This window comes from Thermomyces dupontii (assembly GCF_041956625.1).
Source record: "Thermomyces dupontii strain NRRL 2155 unplaced genomic scaffold VTN31scaffold_1, whole genome shotgun sequence".
NCBI classification, from domain to species: Eukaryota; Fungi; Ascomycota; class Eurotiomycetes; order Eurotiales; family Trichocomaceae; genus Thermomyces; species Thermomyces dupontii.
The window spans coordinates 1,413,309-1,435,356 of record NW_027192307.1 but is presented as its reverse complement, the minus strand read 5'-3'; the positions used below and the strand labels follow the sequence as shown (position 1 = coordinate 1,435,356).

General features: G+C 55.1%; 7 protein-coding genes across 7 annotated transcripts; 2 read left to right on the top strand and 5 right to left on the bottom strand.

Annotated features, from left to right (window-relative positions):
- Nucleotides 1–778: 778 nt before the first annotated feature.
- Nucleotides 779–2,067, bottom strand: VTN31DRAFT_537 (uncharacterized protein; the record flags this gene model as incomplete). Its single annotated transcript, XM_069405861.1, has 2 exons — nucleotides 779–1,800; nucleotides 1,860–2,067. 2 exons carry the CDS (start codon nucleotides 2,065–2,067, stop codon nucleotides 779–781), a joined length of 1,230 nt encoding a protein of 409 aa, XP_069263393.1.
- A 343-nt stretch (nucleotides 2,068–2,410) lies between these two features.
- On the top strand, nucleotides 2,411–3,235 carry VTN31DRAFT_536 (mitochondrial 37S ribosomal protein mS41; the record flags this gene model as incomplete). The annotated part of the gene is made up of 1 exon (XM_069405850.1): nucleotides 2,411–3,235. The coding sequence occupies one exon, from the start codon at nucleotides 2,411–2,413 to the stop codon at nucleotides 3,233–3,235; it is 825 nt and encodes a 274-aa protein (XP_069263392.1).
- A 250-nt stretch (nucleotides 3,236–3,485) lies between these two features.
- On the bottom strand, nucleotides 3,486–5,243 carry VTN31DRAFT_535 (uncharacterized protein; the record flags this gene model as incomplete). The annotated part of the gene is made up of 4 exons (XM_069405839.1): nucleotides 3,486–3,563; nucleotides 3,617–4,669; nucleotides 4,737–4,934; nucleotides 4,998–5,243. 4 exons carry the CDS (start codon nucleotides 5,241–5,243, stop codon nucleotides 3,486–3,488), a joined length of 1,575 nt encoding a protein of 524 aa, XP_069263391.1.
- A 936-nt stretch (nucleotides 5,244–6,179) lies between these two features.
- VTN31DRAFT_534 (uncharacterized protein) lies at nucleotides 6,180–8,377 on the bottom strand (the record flags this gene model as incomplete). Its single annotated transcript, XM_069405828.1, has 6 exons — nucleotides 6,180–6,832; nucleotides 6,888–6,904; nucleotides 6,962–7,092; nucleotides 7,152–7,744; nucleotides 7,796–8,267; nucleotides 8,336–8,377. 6 exons carry the CDS (start codon nucleotides 8,375–8,377, stop codon nucleotides 6,180–6,182), a joined length of 1,908 nt encoding a protein of 635 aa, XP_069263390.1.
- A 680-nt stretch (nucleotides 8,378–9,057) lies between these two features.
- On the top strand, nucleotides 9,058–15,458 carry VTN31DRAFT_533 (uncharacterized protein; the record flags this gene model as incomplete). The annotated part of the gene is made up of 11 exons (XM_069405817.1): nucleotides 9,058–9,065; nucleotides 9,124–9,304; nucleotides 9,357–12,050; nucleotides 12,102–12,210; nucleotides 12,265–12,390; nucleotides 12,443–12,800; nucleotides 12,851–13,222; nucleotides 13,273–13,525; nucleotides 13,572–13,775; nucleotides 13,827–14,114; nucleotides 14,166–15,458. The coding sequence occupies 11 exons, from the start codon at nucleotides 9,058–9,060 to the stop codon at nucleotides 15,456–15,458; spliced, it is 5,886 nt and encodes a 1,961-aa protein (XP_069263389.1).
- Nucleotides 15,459–16,217: 759 nt separating this feature from the next.
- VTN31DRAFT_532 (uncharacterized protein) lies at nucleotides 16,218–17,054 on the bottom strand (the record flags this gene model as incomplete). Its single annotated transcript, XM_069405806.1, has 2 exons — nucleotides 16,218–16,465; nucleotides 16,637–17,054. The coding sequence occupies 2 exons, from the start codon at nucleotides 17,052–17,054 to the stop codon at nucleotides 16,218–16,220; spliced, it is 666 nt and encodes a 221-aa protein (XP_069263388.1).
- A 1,418-nt stretch (nucleotides 17,055–18,472) lies between these two features.
- On the bottom strand, nucleotides 18,473–19,969 carry VTN31DRAFT_531 (uncharacterized protein; the record flags this gene model as incomplete). The annotated part of the gene is made up of 1 exon (XM_069405795.1): nucleotides 18,473–19,969. The coding sequence occupies one exon, from the start codon at nucleotides 19,967–19,969 to the stop codon at nucleotides 18,473–18,475; it is 1,497 nt and encodes a 498-aa protein (XP_069263387.1).
- Between the last annotated feature and the right edge of the window lie 2,079 nt (nucleotides 19,970–22,048).

Below are 22,048 nucleotides of genomic sequence, written 5' to 3'. Positions count from 1 at the left end.
AATTGCTAGCAGCACTTTCCGAAACGGCTTGGGAGATCCATGCATATTGCATTCCAAAGTACCGATGTCTTTGCGGGCTTCAGATCTCGTAGCTCCTAAACTTGTAGTTTGCACTGTTTCGAGCTAATTCTTCGTCACAATCAATGTACAAATATTAATGTTCCTTATTAATGTTCTGAAGTCTATTCTAAGCTCCGAGAATACGACCTGCACGACGCAGGTACAGTACCAACCAGTTGCAGATTGCAGAAAACTTGAACCTGCCGCCATGCCAGGGATCAACCTCGCAGACTCGGCAGTCAAAACCAGCCGTCTGCAGCCAGAGCTGAGCGATACAGCAGCAGCAGCAGCAGCAGGAGTGCAGGACCAATAACCTTATTCAACTCCGTTCTGGGCCAAGAGCCGCTGGGACGGAATTCCGTCCATCAAATTGATTTATCTAACCCCTTGTTCTTCTTCTGTGTCTCCCCAGGAGATTGGGAATCATTCGAGAAACAAGGAGCGGTTACTGAACGTGACAATGCGAGGTTTAGGGCTTAGGGTTGCAATCCGCGCGGCAGGGATTACATGTAACGCCAGGGAGACAGGACGAATCGATCAGGAAGATGCTCAGTACCCAAGATTAGATAAGACAAAGCTTTAAAAAAAAAAAAGCTCAGTTCGGCCTCAACCAACGCCGTCCACCTCTATGCCAGCCCGAGTAGTTACAGCACATAAGCACCAAACGCCAGACACCCCAAACATGCAGTGGTAGATACATAGTAGAGATAATATGCTATCAGGCCTGCTTTGCCCCAAAGTCAAGCTGTCGGCTCACGCTTGAAAAACGAGGCTCATCGGCGTCACCTCCCCGCCGCGTTAGGTCGTCGCCCATTTTCTTGGTGCCACCCGACTTGCGCGGCAGCGCCTCTTTCTTCGTTGGCTGCGGATCCGTGTGCCACCAGGCGTGCTCCAGGATGCCGCGCGCCGAGATGCGCTTGCGCGGGTCGAGCGCACACATCGACATGAGCAGGTCCGCGCCGACGGGCCCCGCCGTCGGGAACTGCCGGAGGAAGAAATCCCGGCCCTGCAGCGGCGTCACATGGGCCGGGTCGACAGGGACGTAATTGGGCAGCTGGGACACGCCCGGCCAGTTCTGCTCCGTGGGCGTGCCGAATGCCTCGCAGATCTTGCCAATCTGGTCGAGGTCGCTGTTGCCGGGCACGAACGGCACGCGCAGCAGCAGCTCGGCAAAGACCATGCCCACCGACCAGATATCCACCGCGCCCGAGTACTGGCGCGCGCCGTACAGCAGCTCCGGCGGCCGATACCACCGCGTGATGACCTGATGCGTCATGTTCAGGTACGGGTCGGCAAACGATCGCGCCAGGCCAAAGTCGGCCAGCTTGACCTCGCCGTCTGACGCGATCAGCAGGTTGTTGGGCTTGATATCGCGGTGCAGGACAAAATTTTCATGACAGAACCAGACGGCCCGGCACAGCATGCCCATCCAAGCCTTGACGTCTGCTGCGCCGTACTGGATATTGCGGTCCTTGATCAGCATTTCCAAGTCCCCGAGCGGCAGATACTCCAGGACAAGGTTCAGGTTTCGGTCTTTCGACGAGAAGACATCATGCAGCGCAATGATATTCGGGTGGGACAGCTCCTGCAGGTACTTGACTTCGCGAATGGCATCCATCGACAACCCATCGCGGTATTCGGCATTGACCTTGATTTTCTTGATCGCAACCAAAGTCGACGGATCGCTGCGTAGATGGCCCAGGTAAACTATCGCGTAGGTTCCCTCACCGACCTTCTTGTCTACAAACGGGGTTTTTAGCCGAGCCGTATATGCACGACATGCAGACACTGTTCCTCACCTTTGACGTACTTCCGCCTCACCTCCTCATTTAGCTGTTCTGCAATGTCCCCGGCAGCCACAGGATCCGCTCCCCCGGAGGCCTCCGACGCCGCAGCTGGCGACTCGGCGGCTCCTTGAGCAAGGTGGCGCACGGCGAGTCCTTTGACTTTGGCGGCATCGGCGATGGAGGAAGTCGCAGGGGACTGTGGAAGCGGAGAGACCGCCATGGTCTCAGATGGGCGATTGGCACCGAACAATTCGCCCCAGATATCCCCAAAATTAGGCGAGTCCTCGACGACAACGCCCTATGTCATCGCGACCAGTAACTCTATATACCGGTCTATGGTGAAGGCGGATCAAGTTGTCCCGGAAGCGGAGTATCATTGATCCGGTGCTCCCTGGGCCAAAACTTTCTTTCAGCACAACATCAGGTCCCTGCATGAGTTCAGTTCACCTTGAGCGTCTCAAGCAATTGATCCTTTTCCCACCGCGGTCGTCGCCTGACGACGGGTCGAATTCCTAATCTTTTCATTTTCGGGGCTTGTCTTGGTACCGGGGAAGGGGGTGACAATGCTGTTCTCCAACACCCGATTCCTCGGACTGTCAACGCAGTTCCGCATATTCCACTCGGCGATCACAAGAACCACCACGCCAACGACAACGCAGTGTATCCGATGTCTTCACTCGGGGAATAAAATGAAGAACCTCACTGTTCCCTCGCCGACGCCGTTCGTGCCGGACGTGAAAACCTTCTTGACCCTCATCGGCCGCGAACAGGTCAAGTTCGCCGACAAGTTCAGCTCCTGGGAGCAGCTCTTTACGCTTTCGTCGCCCGAGCTGCGGGATCTAGGCATTGAGCCGCCGCGGCAGCGCCGATACCTGCTGCGACATCGGGAGAAGTTCCGTCGCGGGATATACGGACCTGGGGGGGATTTGGACGTTGTTGTGGATGGCGTTGCGCAGTTGCGAGTCGTTGAGATCCCGGACAATTCTTCCTCTTCTTCCACACCGTCCTCGTCAGAATCGACATCATCGTCGTCGGATGTGAATCCCAATGCTTTCGCTACGGCAACGTCATCCCCCAGCACCCGCAAAGTCATCGTGAACCTACCCCCCGATGCAACCGAGTACAAGCATGACCAGAACACGCCCATCAAGCGGTACGCCGGGATGCGCATCCACCGCGGGAATCAGATCAAGGGCCCTTATCTGCAGCCTCTCAAGGGCACCAATGGCACCGCTGCCCTGATCCGCGTCGTCGAGGGCATGTGGGAGGACAAGCGCGGCCATAAGGTCGATGGCGGTGAGCGCCGGCGCGCTGAGGTGCGCGCGAAGAGGAGGGCCGCGGAGCGACGAGCGGCGGCTGAGGAGGCGCACAGCCAAACCCAGCGGTAGTTGCTGTATGTACTGTGTACTACTACTGTACGGGCTTGATGTACGCGATGGGAAATGGATTTTCCTGTGGACTTGTTCTCTGTCTAAACCTATGTGTATTATATATCCTTGCACGATTGTTTGTCAAATAGACTACAGAAATCTAACGTCTCGATCCAAGTTACGCATACAGTTCGCATTATTAAGATTATCTCGCGTGTCTTTGTACACAGTCGGAAGTCGTTGTAATCTCAAGAAATCTAATCTCTATTCAAGCTTTTCCGTTCGCCGCTGCCTCCCGTTTCTCATATTCAACCAAGGAGCCACTCCAGGGCTTGGAAAAGAGTGACTATCAACCTGCATTAGAAGTGGATCGTCGGAAGGGGAAGAGGGAAAACTCACCGAGTAATCCGTCCGCGGAAGTTCCTTCACGCCCGGCAGATTCCTAAACTTGAAGTGCCGCACCAAGGTCGCGGTGATGGTGCCCAGCTGCAAATAAGCGAACTGCTCGCCGATGCAGCGGTGGCGGCCAGCGCCGAACGGCAAGTAGGGGCTGCCCGTGCCCTTGTTGACCAGACCGTAGCCATAGTCGACCTGCTCGCCTTCCTCGTTGAGGTTCATGGTGTCCCACCGGTGCGGATCCCACTCCATCGGGTTGGGGAAGTGCTCCTCCGAGCGCGCGCTGACGCCCGGGGCCGCGAGAACGTTGTGCGACGGCGGGATCACGTACAGGGTGCCATCGATTGGTAGCGGGTTCTTCACCGCCCGCATCATGGAGTGGATCGGTGCGTGCAGACGGAGCGTCTCCCGGATCACTTGCGAATGCAGGCGCAGCTTCTGCAGTCCATCGTAGGTCAGCGGCGGGAGGTCCTCGCCCAGCTCACGCTTTTGCTCCTCCAGCAGCTCCTCCGTGATCTCCGGCCGCGACGCCAGCCGCAAGACAATCCAGGAAATGGTCGACGATGACGAGTGCTGGCCCGCCATCAGCAGGGCAATCATCATGTTGGCGACTTCAATGTCCGGCACTGGCGTGCCGTCCTTGTACTGGCACGACATGAGGTTCCACACCATGTCCTCCGAGTCCTTCTTGCAGCCTGCCTCGCGTCGCTTCCGGATGATTCCCATGTATATCTCTGCCATCTTGCGCTGCGCGCGGTCGCGCTTGCGGTTGTGCGGCAACGGCGCCCACGGAAGCATGAAATTAATCGGCGCAAAGCCCATATCAAGGTCGTGAAACAGCTGCGCAAACGTTGTGTCAAACTGCTCTCGCACTTCCTTGCCCTGGAGTGACCGCGACGCCGTAAAGATCGTGATTTCCGACATGGCCTTGACCACATCAAATGGACCCTTGGCTGCCGAAAACGCTCCGCTGTTCTTGACGTACTGGTCCACCTCATTGACAATGAGAGGTACGTACGATCGCAGAGCCTGGCTAGTCAGGCCGAATTTTACAAACTGTTTTTCGTGTTCTGGTCAGTTTTTTTTTTCTTCGCCAGGACCTAAGCAAACGTCACCATCATACCTTCTTTTGCTCCATCAGCTTGGCATTGGGACAGTCGTACACCACATGCTTGCCAAACACCGGAGTGGTCAGCGGCGAGTAGACCTCTTCCGCGCACACGTCCTTCAGCTTGGCATTCAGGATGAAATCATTCCCTTTGGTGCCCAAAAACACCGTCGTCTTCTTGCCGAGAAGGACAAACGTGAATACATCACCATACTAAGCCAACGCGCAGCCATTGAGTCAGCTTCCCGCAACGAAGGCAATCCCCGTTACACCCACCTTCTTCCGGCAGTCGAAGAAAAACTTGTACGGATCCATGCCGTAGGTAATGGTGCTGCCAATGAATGGGAACCAGTGGAACACCACTGGTGGCTCATTGGGATTTTTGAACAACAGCTGCTTGAGGACATTGATGACCACGGCAAGCACGATCAACGCCGCGAATGCAGCCCCGGCCAGGACGTGGGACGGGAGAGTCGAGCATTGTTCGCAGAAAAGCTCGACAACGTCTGTGAAAACACCCATGATTACGGCGGCCACAGTGGCCTCCGATTTTCCTTTTTAAACTAGGGGGAGTGTCGCTCGTTCGCAGAGGCAGGGGGAGAAGTAGGAGAAAGATGGTCGGTCTATCAAAGACAGGAGAAGATAAGATAACTATGGCAACTATTAGAAGAGCGGCGAGATTTCAGAGTATTTTATTTAACTACAAGAATTGAAGCTCGCTGATTCGCTGAGATCCTACCAAGAGGTTAGTTAAGTTCTCATAGCCAGTCCAGGTCGTTGGGATCATTTCATTTGTCCAGCACGTCAGGGCCCCAGGGGTAAATACCAAGGCTTGGCTGCCTTGGCTGGCCTTATGACATCCTGATTACCGTATGTGACGCACGGTATCTGACATGAATGGCCCATGGCTCTGTAATATTACACAACATTTACAGCTAGAAACGCCACCCGGAGGCCGAGAGCACCGCGTCTCCGCCCATCATGCCACTACGGAAGAACCGACAGTTCGGCCGAACAGGGCACTTAGCGAGTCAGCAGGAGGCCAGGAGCTCGTGCCGCTCGCTTAATCAGCATGAGCATCAGCCACCAGCTGCAAAACCAACAGGTACCAGGAACAGTAGAAGTACATATGTACTGTGATTAGCTGGACTGTTCGACGGTCAGACCCCAGAACGCCGCAGAAGACATGGGTACATGATTTTAAGGTTAAAACTCATTGAACTCATAAAACAGTTCGGATGAATCCTCTTCCGAGAATGAAGATGTCATCTCAAACAAATCCACATTATTTATTGGAATAGCCTGAGTCCTGAACAGATATCATGCCCTCGCCCATCATTTTGGATGACCACTGAGAGTAGGTAGGTAGTTGGAGATCCCAAATACAATAAAACATCACCTCAAAAGCCAATGCACAATAGTGTAGATGTCCAAAGTCACCATGATCGATCACTGGTATTAGTTTTCATCAGCCACACCCGTGGGTGCATAGTTACTCGTAGGGTCCTCGTCGAAGAGAGCCGGGTCCCCGCGTCCACCCATCCGAATGAACTCGTCGGGGCGGCGCTCGGCGCTCGGGGAAGGCTCCCGAGTCCTTCTGGGAGTGTTGTGAACCCGATTGGCAGCGGCATTTTTTCGGAATACTTTAACCTCTGCATGCTCGTCGGGCACAACGGTATCGACTTGAACATCGTTGAGAGTCGCAAGAAGCGTCCGCTCTCGTTCGACTTTGCGTCGGGAAAAGTCTAGCTGACGCATGGCTCCGGTCAGTCCGTCGGTGCTGTCCGAGGCGCTGGGGTACTTCTGGGTCATCCACGGATGCTCGAGACACTCATCCACGGTGATACGCTTGTCAGGATCAACCGTGAGCATCCGGTCGATCAAATCCAGCGCAATGTCGGGGATGGAGTCCCAGTACGGAGATGGATAGTCGAAACGCCCCAATTTGATCTGCTCGGCCAGGGTGTATGGATTCTCTTCAGAGTACAACTCATCCGAGAAAGGCGGGAAGCCACAGAGACAAATGTACAGAACCACCCCCAAGGACCAAATATCCACAGCCTTGGTGTATTTGCGATGTCGACTCTCCTCGAGAATTTCCGGCGCAACATCTAATGCCACTACGTTAGACTGAAGTGACACTCCTACCCCTGTGGTTGCGCTTACAGCTTGGTGTTCCACATCTGCAGATTGTCGTCAGAACCAGGACTCATCCTCAGGGATCTGGGGCAAGGTCTTACAAAGTAGTGGTGAAGGAATCTTCGCCAATAATCTTGGCGAGGCCAAAATCAGCCAATTTCACGGTCAAATTCTTATCGGCCAGCAGGATGTTCTCCGGCTTGATATCGCGGTGGACAATGCCGCGATCGTGCTACCTGAATTAGCATACCGACCGGCTGCGAACCCGGCGGTCACAGGAGCACGGCTTACCAGGTACTTCAGGCCTTCGAAGAGTTGGAAAAATACCTTGCGCGTTTCGGCCTCCGAAAGCTTGCGATGGGTCACGATGTAGTTAAAGAGTTCGCCTTCTGGGGCGAGCTCCAGCACCAAATATGCCCCATCGCGCTCATCGAACGTTTCCTTGAGGCAGAGCACATTGGGATGATTGACGCTCATCAGTAGACCAATCTCCTGCCGCAATGTATCGTCAAGGGTCCTCTGCGAATCGCTCTGACGGCGTTCAAACACTTTCACTGCGTACTTGACACCCGTCGAGCGTTCTATGCACAGGTAAACGGTAGCAAAATGCCCCTTTCCCAGTTGCTGCAGGATCCGGTACCGATGACGAAAGCCGCTCGTGTCTCTCGTCCGAGGATATCGAAAAACATACCTCGCTTCTCCAATGAGCGTCACCTCGTCGCCGTCTTCCAGTTCTCGGTTCTTATTGCGACCCAAGAGCGCCTCATTCACGAAGGTCCCATTGCTGGAGAGATCCTCCACAATCGCGACCACGTCCCCATTCCGAACCTCGCTGAAGATGAGGCAGTGTCGGTTGGAGATTGTCGGGATGTCCAACACCAAGTCTGGGCCCGATTAGCAAGACAACTACGGTGCGCTTCGGTCGCGGGTCATACCGCACTCGCGGTGGCGTCCGATCAGATAGCCACCGGGTGGGAGAGTGGGCTTGTTTTTGCCCTGTTTGGTGTTCTTGCGCGTTGAGCCGTCCGCGGCGCAGCAATTGTCCCTCTTTCTCAGCACCAAAGCCTTCCCGGACTTCTCATTCAACGGAAGCAAATAACCCCAGACGCCCTCGGCCGCCTCATCCTCCACCTCGTCTGCGAAGGCGCGCGGCGGATATACGAACTGGGAGAACGGTTGGGTATCCCCCGGTTGGGATGATGGTATTGAGACGTTTTCCGCCGCGGGCGTCTGCCCCGGCGTGATCGTTGCGTCCTTGGAAGTAGGAGTCGCAGTAGACTCGTTGACGGTCAATGGCGTGGGAAGGTAGTCATTATTGACGGGCGTCGAGAGTGGTTTTGACTGCGATGAGAGACGCTGCGACCGACGAGGCCTTTTCGAGTCGTCTGGTTCGTTATTCCCGTTGGCCTGTGTGATTGTCAGAATCGTTTGGCTACGTAGAGAGCTAATCGCAATGTCTGAAGTTTTCGCCATACCCTTGAGCGCTTCAGATGGCTCTTCTCGCGTTTGGGCGCCATCGCTCCCAGTTTCCAGGCAAAAGAACAGCTATTGTCCGCTGATGCCTTGGTAGTGGTTATCGGGTAGAAAAATACTCAATTTCAAACTCTCATTTCCAGCGAATAGAAGGTCATTGATCCCATTCTTTGCTTACAGCCTTGACAGAAACACGAGCATAATGTTAACCTTGAGCTCAGCCTGTTTGGGCCTGGAGTCCCCAGGAGTCCCACTGATACCTAGAACTGTGGCCTCAGGCATCGAGATCTGCGGCTCTGCGTGAGCCGTCAGTCAGGAATCGAGACTGCAGAAGTCTGCATGCCAGCAGCACTGATAGACCCAGTGTTATATCCAGGATTGTGAAGAGGATAGGTTTCCTTGCTGCAGAACCACACTGAGGCAGTCCCCTTCTCCATTCCAAACAGCGTCAGCCCGTAATCCAAGCAGGCAACCACAGCCTTCTCTTCCCCCTGTCCAGAGTTCACCGCCCGCCCTAAACCCTGGAATTCTGCCGGAGGATTTCAGGAGTCATTTCGCCAGTTGATGCCGAGTCAATCAATCAATTGGCTGAAGTATGTACTAACGAAGGAGCTGTACTTCGTAAAAACCGTTATGAACCCAGGGCGTTCGTTGCCTATGTAATGTCCGTTTCTCTCCCTTAATTCTGCCTCAATGTACTCCTTCTGAGTCTAAAGTTCTCACCATGGATGAGTGAGTCCCCCTGCCGCAGACCCCGGCGCAATAGCTGACAGGAGTATCTTCAATCCAGGTTCGATGTCCGGCGCTCGGCGTTCGAGCGACTAGCCGCTCTTGCGCTGAAGCCAGAGAATACTCGTGATGGCGACCGAGACGTGGAGCGCCTGCTTACGAGCTGCGGGAAGAAGCCACAGACGAACGGACATGTCGACTACGCAACCCAGGGACACCCCCCGGTCTCCCGGTCGCCCATGGTTTGTGCCCCCTGGAGGTTTGATCCGTGCTCTGCCTAACACCGCCTTCTAGTCGATCCGGGAGCTCGAGATCGTGCTTGCGCTGTCCAAGTCATCGTCGTCCGGAGTAGTCCACCCGGACCTTGCGCCAAAACTGGTGGCCCAGTTGGCTGAATACCTGCCCGAGGCGTACTGTCAAACCTTCCGTCCTTCGCCGTTTCTGCTAGATATCAAACCGTCGCCATGGGAAGAGTTGACCCGCTGCGTCACGGCCGCACTTCTCTCCATCGGATCTCAACACGTGCGCCTCCTGCCCAAAGTGGCCGCTGCGGTGACGGCGTACTTGGTGAACTGCGCCAAGGCGGTTGACGCCATGGTGTCCGAGTCAATCTGGCACATCAAGATCGAGGGAAACACGCGACCGACAGATACTGCGGAAATCATGGCGATAACGGCATCGGTCGTTGGCTTCCTGGAGTCAGTGTCGCAATTTACGCACCTGTGGTCAGCTGCGGAGAAGATGGACTTACTGAGACGGGCCAAGAGAGTCCTGTCCGAGGGTTTTCTCGTTGCAGTAGAAACCGCCTCGTCCACCATTCGTAACTTGAGTGCCTCCGATGCGAATCTGCGCGAGTGGCGGAGATATTCTCGACGCTACGCAGCCCGCGGTCGCCCTCTCGGCGCGATGTTGTTGCAGCAAGCCTACATGCGGCTGATCAAATCATGCACCATCACCACAGTTCTGGGGTCCGCTGCCACTGACGAAGACGCCCTCTTGGACCAGTACATGATAGGGATAGCAGTCTCACGACCGAATCCTGGCGATGCGACAAATCGTTTAGTGGGTCATATGGCTGGCGTCATCGCCGAGCAAGTCCAGGTTCTTCAAGATGGTGCCGACTATCTACAGCTGGGCTCTCCCTGGCAGCAGGAACTGGCTCATTCAGTCAAGGCATTGGCCTTTGTCAGCTATCTAAATTGTACTATCCTCGACGATCAGCTGGCCGACGCCGATACCCTGCTCTCCTGGCTGGAAGACACTATTGTGGACGAGAGCCAGATGGCCAGTATCGAGCTGGCTACCGCAACCCTCAGAACTGTCGCGAGCATGGCCAGGCTGTCTCCTACAACCGCCTCGATTCTGAGCCAGGCTTTGCTAAAGTTCATTGTCCAGGGTGGAACAGCCCCGTCCATCGTGGCCATCGCCTCGCAGAGTCTCTCCCAAGTCCTCAATATCATGTGTCAGGACTCCCTCGATCCCACCATCACAACCCTGTACACGCTGGGTAATGTCCTGAGCCAGGCTGCAAGTCCTTCGGGGGCGGTTGACAACGGTGTTAAGCACGAATCATATGCGCAGCTGGACAATAGTGTGCTCTCGTTTTCCTCCGACGGCGAAGGAGACTCAACGGCTACTTATCGTAACGTGATTCATGCCATTGTAACTATTTCGACCAGCTGCAACGACCCCAAGATCACGGCCTTGGCGCAGTCTATGCTTCTACAGAAAATCGGCAAAATTAGTCTGGCCGTGGATGCCGCGATCATTCAAGAAACTGCCAGACTGGGGTTGAGCAACGAGGAGACGGAGTTTGACTTGCTGCTCAAGTTCTACACGCGTCTCCACAAAAACGGTTTTGTCAAGAGTCAAAGCATCATCGTCGACGCGGTGCAGAATGCCAGAGAATATCTTGCTGCGAACCTGCAACGAAATTCGCCTCTTTACCGTATATATCTCATCCATCTTTTGGAGAGTATTGTCAGCAAAGGCGACGTATCCGATCTCGAGCACGACCGCCACAAGGACATTGTGCTGTCGCCAGTTGATATCATTCCTCTTCTGAAGCCGCTAGCGTTGCTCCTTTGTTCGCAGGACAAGCCTGGGGATGAACCGGTCGTGCAGTTGTTCGATGACGATACCGCGCCTCTGTTCCGAGATACCTGGTTCAATATCGTAGTGCACGGAATCTCCATAAATTCCGACGCCGGCCGACGCTACCGTGACGAGCTGTCTGTCCTGGCAAAGTACTCGCCGCCCCTTGTGCCGGAAAATCGCACGGAGGTTTTGGAGAGCGACGTCGAGCTGAACATGACCCTCAGAAGGGGTATGAGTTCCCAGAGACAGGCCGAACAGAGGAAATGGCTCGTGACCGAGCTCCCCGAACATGAATCCGAGATCAAACGTCTCAACTACCAGAAATTGGTGTTTCTGAACGCCAGCGTCCTGGTTGAGATCTTGAGGGCTTCGTCTGGAGAGTGCACGAAGATCTTGACGTATTTTTTGGATCCGTCCCTGAACACAGCCGAGATGGGCGGCTGCATGGCTGCCGTTGCACGAAAGGTCGTCGATACGTACCTGTCACGGACCCTCAAGGGGAAAGAAGAGCGGTTCTCGGCGCGGCATCTGTCAAAACAACTGGCAAAGATTTTCGTATCTTGCTGTCATCGGATAGCCCGAGTTCAGGAAGTAGCCGTGGCATGCGCAGACAGGATCATTAGCGCCTCTCCTTCGGCCCTGTGTGACCGCAGCTCACTGTTTGTTCTGCTGGATTTGCTCAGCGTGATGTGGTCATCTTGCCTAGATAGCGAGCTGGAGGAGTATGGATGGAAATCCACCTTCACGTTACCGAGGGGTGATATCCGTCTGGAACTATCCGACAACTACGAAATGCGCCGCTATACCATGCGGTCGTTCCATAGTCGAGCAAAAAGCTGGGTGACTGCGGTGATCAACATTGCGCCTTTGGATGTCAAGGGACTTTTGCAGGTGAGTGGGGAGGAAGAGTGCATTATCAGGGTTTGTGACTGATCTGTTTAGACGTATCTCTCGGAATTCGAGGATGATGGCGCCTATGGTGATATTGCTTTAGGACGTTCATTTGCCCTGGAAATGGCCTCGCTGATCCCAGTGGCCGATCAGCGACTGAGTGAGTCCAATCTACAGAAAGTGTGCGTTTCAAATAGGCTGACACAGTGCAAAGGCAATGTGGATCACAATGGCTTGGAAACCGTCAATTTTGCGTCGGACTTCATTGCTCAATATACGACGCGTCAGGAATATCGATATTCCAAATTACCGCTGGCAAGGTCTAAACAGAGCCAGCCTGGTGAGTTCTTTAGAAGATCGGTCATTACTGCAGTGAACTGACCAGATGACAGACTTCGAGGATGATGACATGGCAGACCGGACAGTCAGAGAGACTGAGGAAGTTCTTGCACGTCTTTCAAGCCAGATTTCTCAAGGAGCCGAGGTTTCGACTGATGAGCTTCGTGAAGCGTTGCGTCAAGCGGCGTCGCTGTTGTGCAGCGGCCGCGACATCTATCCGTCAATTATCCATCTACTGGTCGGGATTCCGTTCCAGATATTCACTAAAGAGTCGATCAACTTTGGCATCTCTATCTGGCTGGGAGTCATCCACGAGAATCCCCAAACGGAGTCGCGGATACTCGTCGAGGTAGCAGAAGCTTGGGAGAGGACTGTCGAGCGTGGCAGGGGAGTCTTTGACCCGAGATTTGAGTCAGTTCATGGAAACTTTCGCAGTCACGGATTCATGCTAACGGAGACAGTCATCCGGACCCCTTCTTTACCAATATCGAACTGCTTCCATCGGACAAAGATGCCCTTGTCAGAGAACAGAAGCGTGCCCAGAGCATCCTCACCCCGCATTATCGGGTGCTGCAATTTTTCCAGAGCCATTTCAACGCCATCAGACTCGGCAACCCGCATCTTCAGCGGGTGTTTTATCGCATGATCAGCGCCACATTGGTGGGTCTGCGGCGAGCGGGCGGGCATCCTCTGGCGAGGGAGGTGTATTTTCACATTGTGTCCTTGGGGTTGAGATTCCTGCGACATGCTACCGCGCAGAGCTCCGTGTCGAAGTGGAAATTGAAAGATTTGGTTCTATCTGCCGCTCTCAACTGGTTCAGCCATCCTCCAAGGTAAGTGGATGCCTTGACCAGAAGCGAAGGCTCTCGATTAACCCTGGTAGATGGTCCTTTGGGGGCAACCGTCTGCAGATCAAGGCTGAGGACCGACTCCTGCAAGATGTTGCGTCTTCCTTGGCGAGCGTGGCGCACGTGGGCGCGAACAGCGTTGGCGTGTACAAGTCTCTGCAGAGCAAGCAGGACCTCTTGCAGACGTTGATCGAAAACGAAAGGTCGCGGTTGAGAGTTTGGCTCTACCCTCTGGGACAGGAGAGGAAGTCCATTATGCCGGGATTTGGCACGAAAGCAAACTATGATGTAAGTTCTTCCGCGACATTATTTGGCGGGATGCTAATGTTTGTAGGGAATTGCCCAGTACGTGAAGTTGGCATGGGCCGAGAGCGCGAGTCTGGCACTGCAACTCGTGAGTCGGTTTCCGTCGGAGAAGGTCCGGCACGATGTTCGATCGTTACTGCTCAACTTCCCGGAGAAGGCGATCGATCAAGAGGCGAGCTTGGAAATCATGCTTGGCCCAAGTCTGCCATCAGACGTATCGTTTCAATTGAAGGTGTGTGTTTTCACTTTAACTGCGCTGCTGATTTAGCTGACATGGGTGTAGTATCTGCTGTACTGGGCGCCGGTGGCACCGGTCGAGGCGCTCACGTACTTTTTGCCGGCGTATGGCAACCACCCGTTTATCTTGCAGTACGCCATGAAAGCACTGGAGAGCCACCCCATCGACGTGCGATTCTACCTCGTCCCTCAGCTGGTACAAGCGCTGCGCTATGATTCCCTGGGTTATGTCCAGCGATACATTTACGAGTCTGCGAAACTGTCGCAGCTCTTTGCGCATCAAGTGATATGGAACATGAAGGCAAACGCCTACAAAGACGAGGATGCACAAGTCGTAAGTTCGATTCTCATCTTGCGTCCGATGACTCACTAACCGTTGTTGTAGCCCGACTCGATAAAGCCGACCCTGGATAGATTCATGGAGATTCTGCTGAACGGTTTTTCGGACGAGGAACGAGACTTTTACGAGAGGGAATTCTCATTCTTCAACGAGATCACGGGTGTGTCCGGGAAGCTGCGGCCGTACATCAAAAAGAGCAAGCAGGAGAAGAAGCAAAAGATCGAGGAAGAGCTGCGCAAGATCCAGGTGGAGGTCGGGGTGTATCTGCCATCGAACCCAGATGGGGTTGTGGTGGGCATCGACCGCAAGTCAGGGAAGCCGCTGCAAAGCCATGCGAAGGCGCCCTACATGGCGACGTTTCGGATCCGGAAGACGCGGAAGGTTCCGGGGACGGAGAAGGAAAACGGTGGCGAACCGCGGGAGGAAACATACGAGGTCTGGCAGTCGGCGATCTTCAAAGTCGGAGACGATTGCCGGCAAGACGTGCTGGCGCTGCAGATGATCGCGGCGTTCCGGAGCATCTTTGCCAACGTCGGACTGGATGTATGGGTGTTCCCGTACCGGGTGACGGCGACTGCTCCCGGATGCGGCGTGATCGACGTGCTTCCCAACTCAATCTCCCGGGACATGCTGGGCCGGGAGGCAGTGAACGGGCTGTACGACTATTTTGTGTCGAAGTTTGGCGGGGAAGAATCGATCCGGTTCCAGGAGGCGCGGACCAACTTCATCAAGAGTATGGCGTCGTACTCGGTCATCTCGTACCTGCTGCAGTTCAAGGACCGGCACAACGGCAACATCATGATCGACGATGCGGGGCACATCATTCACATCGACTTTGGGTTCTGCTTCGACATCGCGCCGGGCGGCGTGCGTTTCGAGCGGTCACCTTTCAAGCTCACCTCGGAGATGGTGGCGGTGATGGGGGGCACCCAGCAGTCTTCCGCCGCAACGACGCCCATCGCTGCCTCCACCACGGCCGGTTCGACGCCCGCGTCTTCGGACGGCGCCTCCGCGGGCCTCCACCTGCCCGGCTCAACGTCGCACGATCCCACGGCCACGCAGTCCTACAAATGGTTCGAGTCCCTGACCATCAAGGCGTTCCTGGCCGCCCGGCCGCACGCGACCAAGCTGCAGCACATCGTCACCATGATGCTCGACAGTGGGCTGCCCTGCTTCAAGCCAGACACGCTGCGCAATTTCCGGGATCGCTTCGTGCTTGACCGCACGGAACGCGAGGCTGCCGATTACATGCGGGATTTGATCCGCAAGAGCTATCTCAGCTTGTCCACCAAGGGATACGATCAGTTCCAGCTGATGACAAATGGTATTCCCTATTGATTGATCGGCTTTAATAGTGGTGGACTTTGTATATTAGAATAGATTAGATTCGGACTAGGTTTGGTTTGATTTTTTTTTTGATTTATCATCTCATCAATCAAGGTCTGAAAGAACTTGGCAGACTTTTCTTAGGGTTAGAAGGGCCTTTGCCTGATCTGGTAGTTTTCAAGGACATGGTTTCTCCAGCGCTTCCGGCAATGCAGTAGTCTGTCAAACAGCCTCTTTCTGAGTTGGCTTGGTCAGAGATTCACTCGAATGGGGGCGGTAACTACAGATTCACAACATTGTAGGTTTTCTCCGTTCAAAGCTCAATCGTCAGACTGAGGCTCCAATTAACAAAAGACCGTTCAAGAAGAGCGCCATTCCTGCTTGTTTCCTCCGTCCAAAATGCCAATGTGGCCCACCTTGGGGCGAAATCCTATTGCAGTGACGTTGTTCAAGAGTCTCGGAGAGATCGGTGACGGTGTCAGGAGGACCTCCAGGGCTCCAGCAGGTCTCCCTCCAGTCTTTCGGGACCTTCGAGACCACGGAAAAGATATTGACTGGGGCACTGAATTCGCGTGTCCAGTCGATGATCATTGGCAGGACAACGATATTGTTATATCCAGATGCCAGCTCAGGAAGACTGAGCAGGAAAGTCGTTTGAGCAGGATGTGCAAAGTTGATAGATACATGGAAAATCAAAACATAGTCAAAGAAGCGAACCATTGAATGCAGGATACGACAAACGCTACGTTGATACCAAAACTATTAAAACACCTAATCCATGAAATCAGCGCGAAGAATCTTCTCCTGGAAGAAATCCGGCTTCTCTTGCTGACGGGGCTGCTTGGGCACCTCTCGGGTCGGCTGTTCCATGATGGCAATCGATGCCGCACGCTGATGATGCGCCTGCGCGTTCAGCCTGCTGGGTGGCGACGTTGAGGTCGTGTTGGCGCCCGAGCCCGCCAGCGACGGCCTTCGCTCCGCTCGGGTCCGGAGAGCCTCAGTCCAGTTGAAGCCCTCGCCTAGAGGTCGCCAGGCCGGGTTAGATGGATTCCTCTTCTTGGGGAGGGTGATACTGTCTGAACTTGCAGAAGGGGCTGAAGATGGAGATGCAGTGTGGTTCGTGCTGGGTGGTCTAATGCCGGCAACAGGGAGGGATGAGGAAGACGAGGTTGGCGATGAGGGGTATATACCGGTGTTGCCACGAACATCTCGGAGCGCCTGCGCTCCAAAGGACATGCGTCGCGCCAGAGGCGACGGCGTTGGCAGCGACGCGGACGGCGGCTCCTCCCCCGCATCGTCGCTGCTCGCACTCGACGAGAGGCTTCCGCCGCCGGTTGCTGCCCGCGGGCCGAACGATGTCTGCGTCGGCGACGTGCCGGACAGGCCCAGCGTTGTGATCGACAAGCGGCGCTGGCTGGACTGCGCACTGGCTGCCGCGGTGGCGATGGGGCTGGGAAATGGCGGGCTGGCCGCTGGCGGATACGCAGACGGGGGGCTGCCCGCGCCGCCGGTGGATCGAAACATTTCAGAAAAGGAGCCTGCCGTCAACGATGGTCGACGCGGCTGGGATGAAGTCGAGGAGACGGAATCGCTCCGGTCGCCCGACATGATGATATTAGAGAGAGATTGAGAAGAGAATTCAGCACAAAAGCGATGGCAACGTTCAAGTCCAGACTGTTCTGGTAGTGGTGGTGGTGGTGGTGGTGCAGCTCCCGCAGACGACGGCGTCACTGCTTTAAGCCATCCATGGAGTGACGTCAAGAGGCAGGAGCTACCGAGGTCTGTCAGTTGGGAAGGTGCAGAGAGTTCATCGGAAATGGCAAGTACCCGGTGGGATGATGGTTGAAGAGAGGGAAGGACCGCAGTCACGAGAGGGGTTAACGAAACTGGAGAGGGAACAACTGGCAAATGCCGATGGTCTTAGGGGGGATTGCCTGACCAGGAAGACCTGGTAGGGATTACCCCGATTCCATCCACGGGGGCAAGCCACACCACGAACCCTGGAGGTGTGCAATCAATTCAGTGCAAAATCTCTTCAGTGCGAAGTATGAGATGGAAAAAAAAAAAAAAGGACATGAAGAGTGCGGGAAGGGAAGAGACGCTGGAGAGGGTTCTTGTTCTTCCCCGGTGACCAAGCAAGCTGTCACTTCGGTGCCTCAATTGGGAAGGAAGCAGCCCGAGTGGAGTCTGGGGCCAGCCGTCGCGGCGGAGCCACAATCATTGCTTTGGGACGCCCGGAAGCCTGGAAGTGCCAGAAAATGGACCAATCAGAGGCCGCAGTGGTCGCTCAGAACAGCGCTAAGCCAAATGCGGCTAAGCAAATAGACAAGCTCAGGCTGCAGATCCGGGTGCCTCAGGCATGAGATCAGTATTAACTACTGTAGTGGCTTCCGCCCGGAGGGAGCTTTCCCCGCTTTCAGTTTCCGCCTTACCGCTTTGGAGTTGAGATTCACGTGAACAGATGATTACATACAATGTGGTTATTCATAGGTACATCTAGGTTTATATCACAAATATAATATGGTACTATATATCAAAGACCTCATTGACCTGGAAACAGACTCGGGATCCATCTCTCTGTGAATTGCAGGATCGCTGGATTCTATCTCATCAGCAGAGACTGGCGGCCGCTCCCGCAGTCGCCAAGCATCGGTGCTGACAGATGTCCCTAGGAAAATTGAGCCCGACAGTTGGACGACGATGATTCCTGGACTTTCTGGTCGTCTGGCTCGTTTATGATGGACGGCGAGTCGACCGGAAAAGATTGGGCTGCAAAGCTACCTCTCATCATAGGCTTTATCAGGTCTTCGCTCTCTATCGACACACTCCTAGCCGGAAACCTGTGCAAAACCCCCCAGAGACATGCAGAAACATGGGAAAAAGAACATGTTTAGAGAAAAAAAAAACACTGCAGAATGAATAGAGAAAAATGCTTCAATCAGACCATCCAAACACTCATCCACCAAACCATCAATGATGCAAAAAAAGGAAAAAAGAGAAGCAACCATGACCGACTTTTGTCGCCTTCAATAGGAACGCAGGTTGGAGTGAAAGAGCTGAGTCAGCTTCCTCCCCACGCTCGGCTCCACTTCGGTGCCGTCTCGGGCCACCTTCACCTCGCGATTGGCATTCCAAGGATTGCGCAGGCCCCTAGTGCGATAAAAGGGCACTCGTTGCGTGGAAATCCATTCGATCCGGAACGGCCGTCCAAGCGTCTGTCCGCTCGCTCCTGTCGTCTCGTCCTCCGCGCTTTTGCCGCTGGGGGTCTCGCCCTCGGGCTTGCGCTCCTCGCCGCCCTCGCCGTCGTGACTGCTGTCCTCCTCGGCCGACGAGGAATCGGATGTGTCCGCTTCCCAGAAGATCGTGCCCCGCGCGTGGTCTTCGATGATGCGCCCGCTCGGAGCCGTGCTCGTGGCCTCCGTGGGCGTCACCTGCAACGCTTCGATCACTTCCGGCGACAGGTACTCGGGTCGCGAGGCAAGCTCCATGGCAAGGCCCGGGTCGTCCCGGATGGGAGAGGCCATGCGTGCGTATCCGAAATACTCGCCCGACTTGTTGGCCGAGAAGATCAAGTACACGTTGTCGGCAGTCTGCACCGTCAGCACCTCTAGCCCACACTCGCCGAACGGGAAGTCGCTCCGGGTAGGCAGGCATACCTCGTACGCTTGGTTCAGGACGGCCTCATTGTGAATCTGCGTGGTCCAAATGCCAATATGCCGACTCCATTCCAAATCCTCTACGGTCAAACTTTTGACAATGAAATATCGTTCGGGTACTCTCCGAGGTGCGGTAGTTACAGCAGAACCTGGTTGTTGTTGACGCTCTCGGGCGTCAGAGCTATCTTCCTCAGGTTTATCCAGCGCAGTCCCCTGGCGCGGCCCGCTGCCGGTATGCGGGGAGCCTTGGTGGGCTCCCGATCCCGGGCCGGCCAGACCGCGCCGTATCCGGCACACCAGTCGCGCCCCTTGAAACCAGGAGTCGTGGAATCGGGCGGCGGCGGCAGTGCAGGATTCTTCCGTTCTATAATTGACAAACGCGCAGTTGCTCTTGGAAATCAAAAAGACACTTTCAATGTCATGGGTGGCATCGCGGGCAAAGTGGTCCTTCAGATCGACCACGTTTGTGCCCGGAGGAAGATTGCCCACCCATAGTGCATGACCCGATTGTTTAGGTTTACGGGACGGCGCAGGCGCCGTGCCACGAGGGGAACGAGATCCTGTCCAGGTTGTTAGTGACAGCTGTTTGGCTGGCCTTGGAGCGTTGAATTCGGGAAGGAGATTCCCTACCCGGAGTATGTGTGCGGGACGTTTGCCGCGATCCATCGACAATCGTCCAGGATACGTCGGACGAGCTCTCCTTTCTCTCTTTGTCCGACTTGGGCGGAGACTGCCCATGACGGGGGCCAGATTGCTTGGAGGGCAAGGCACTTCCTGCGTGGTAGGGCCCTTGCCGGGGGTACGAGGGACTATAACCGGGGTTATTTGTGGACGCGTCCCGATGCGGATACGGCGGGTACGCCACATACGCCGAGCCAGTGGAAGTGCCCTGTGGAAACTGTGCGGTCGATTGCTGCTGATGAGGGTGGGCGTAGGGGTTCTGATACCCCATTGGATAAGGCATGTTGGCGCTGCCTGGCACCGGCCCGGGAAATGATGGCATGTGCGGCGGCATCGGGTACATCATGCCGTGCGGCGGCCCAAACTGCTGGGACGCGGGCTGGGGACCATAGCCGCCGTATTGCGGCAACGCCGCCGCCACGTCGGTCATGTTGAATGGCGTGGCTTGCGGAGCATGGCCGGGCGGGGCATGGTAGGGCTGATAGTAATTGGCCGTAGGCGGGTGCGGCTGGATCGACGGCGTGCGCAGGGGCTGGTGCGACGTGCCTGGCCGGAGCTCAGCAAGGGCGATCTCGAGCACACGGGTTGGCTACGGCAGGGGGGCAATAGGTACCTGGGCCAGGCTGGTTGTCGCCGGGACTACCGTCGGAGGGCGCATCTTTCGAGGTGGTTGGCGGAGCTTGGGAGGCATTATGCATGGCTGAGTGGACCGTAGGCTACGGCTTACACCAGGGTGGACGAGGCAAGGTCAGGACAGTTGACTCACAGCTTGCTATCCCGAGAGTTTGACATACACATACCTGCTGTTTTGACGTGGGGAAATCAGAGGATCCGCCCGAGAGGTGTGCACGGGATCGATGACCAAGCTCCGCGGAAATGTTTTCCGGGGCACGGCGAGTGGCCTTGGCTGTGCGCACTGACGATCCTGTTCAATCAATCAGACTAAAGCACGGAAACTACGTCGGGCCGACGGGCCTCGGCGTCCTTTCGGTCTTGTCGGAGTCGGGCCGGTCAGGAGGGGGGGGGGGGGGAAAAAAGAAGCTGGAGATCCAGATTGCGGGAAATCTATTCGACCGGGAGGCAGACTGGGAAGGGAGGAAGAAGCTCGGCCAGCGATTGGCAATTTGCTCTACCAGAGAACGAATTGGTTCAGCGAACAAGACTGAAAAAAAAAAAAAAAAAAAAAAAAAAAAACAAAAGAGTCTATGCCCTTGCCACACACCGCAGGGCTCAGGCTTTGCTTCTTATTTCCGGACATGAAGGAAGGTACCAGAAGAATCGTCATGCTCAGTCCCGTGACTGTTTTGTCATCTAGCAGCTTCTGGGCAGTGGGGATGAGTCCGCAGATACACTCACTGTATGTAGGGTGGACGGAGCTGGTTTTTCGTACCTATTCTATCTAGGTAGGTAGGTTTGGATGTATTTTTTGCAGGCCGCCATCCGTTGTCGTGCCTCCATGGAGCTGGCCAGATTCCCGCAACCATCTCCACCGCGAACGAGGAAGAAGGTGTTGGAAACCACGTCCATCACCGCCTCATTTACTCTGCGTCCTCATTACATACTTTTTATTTACTCCGCCGCTGTTGACGGTTCTCCTGGGGAGTCCCTCCGCCCAGGCCTCAAAAGGAGGTTAAGTGCAGTTTTGTAGAGGATCTGCATTTTTTCCGAAGAACGAAGAACTGTACAGAAGGTTTGTTTGGCTTTGCGGGCTGGGGAAAGTCGACTGAGTCGAGAACCCTTCCCCCCGTTCACGGGGGGCTTCTGGCGCCACCGCCAGCCAGGCCTGCGCAGTGTCCACCAAAACGACGGCGTTGTTGCAAGACCTATTACATGGTGGGGTTTCTTTTTTTTTTTTGCAGAGAATCTACGGAGTGGGTTATGGAGGATGGATTGGTACATTTCCCCGTCTATCCGTACCGAATGAACAAAAAGCCAGTTGTCGCTCTCTCTTCCGAGGGCAAATGGAGCGCGAATGATTTCGCAAATAATAGAGAAAAAAAGGGTTGGTCCTGTTAGCCTATCTGCAAAAAGCAAGGCCCGCGAGCGACGCGAGCGATATGGTTGTCGATATAGCCAATCAGAATGAACTCCCCCGTCCAAAGTGCATGTCTTTCGTGCAGCTCGCCTCCCCGGGTTCGCTACCTGAATACTTCCAAGTATATCGTCTATACTTACTGGCTTGTCAGCCGCTCTGCAGCCTTTACCCCCCCCCCCCCCTGTTTGTTCGATTGAACTTTTTCTTTCTCCTTCTCTCCTTCTCTCCGC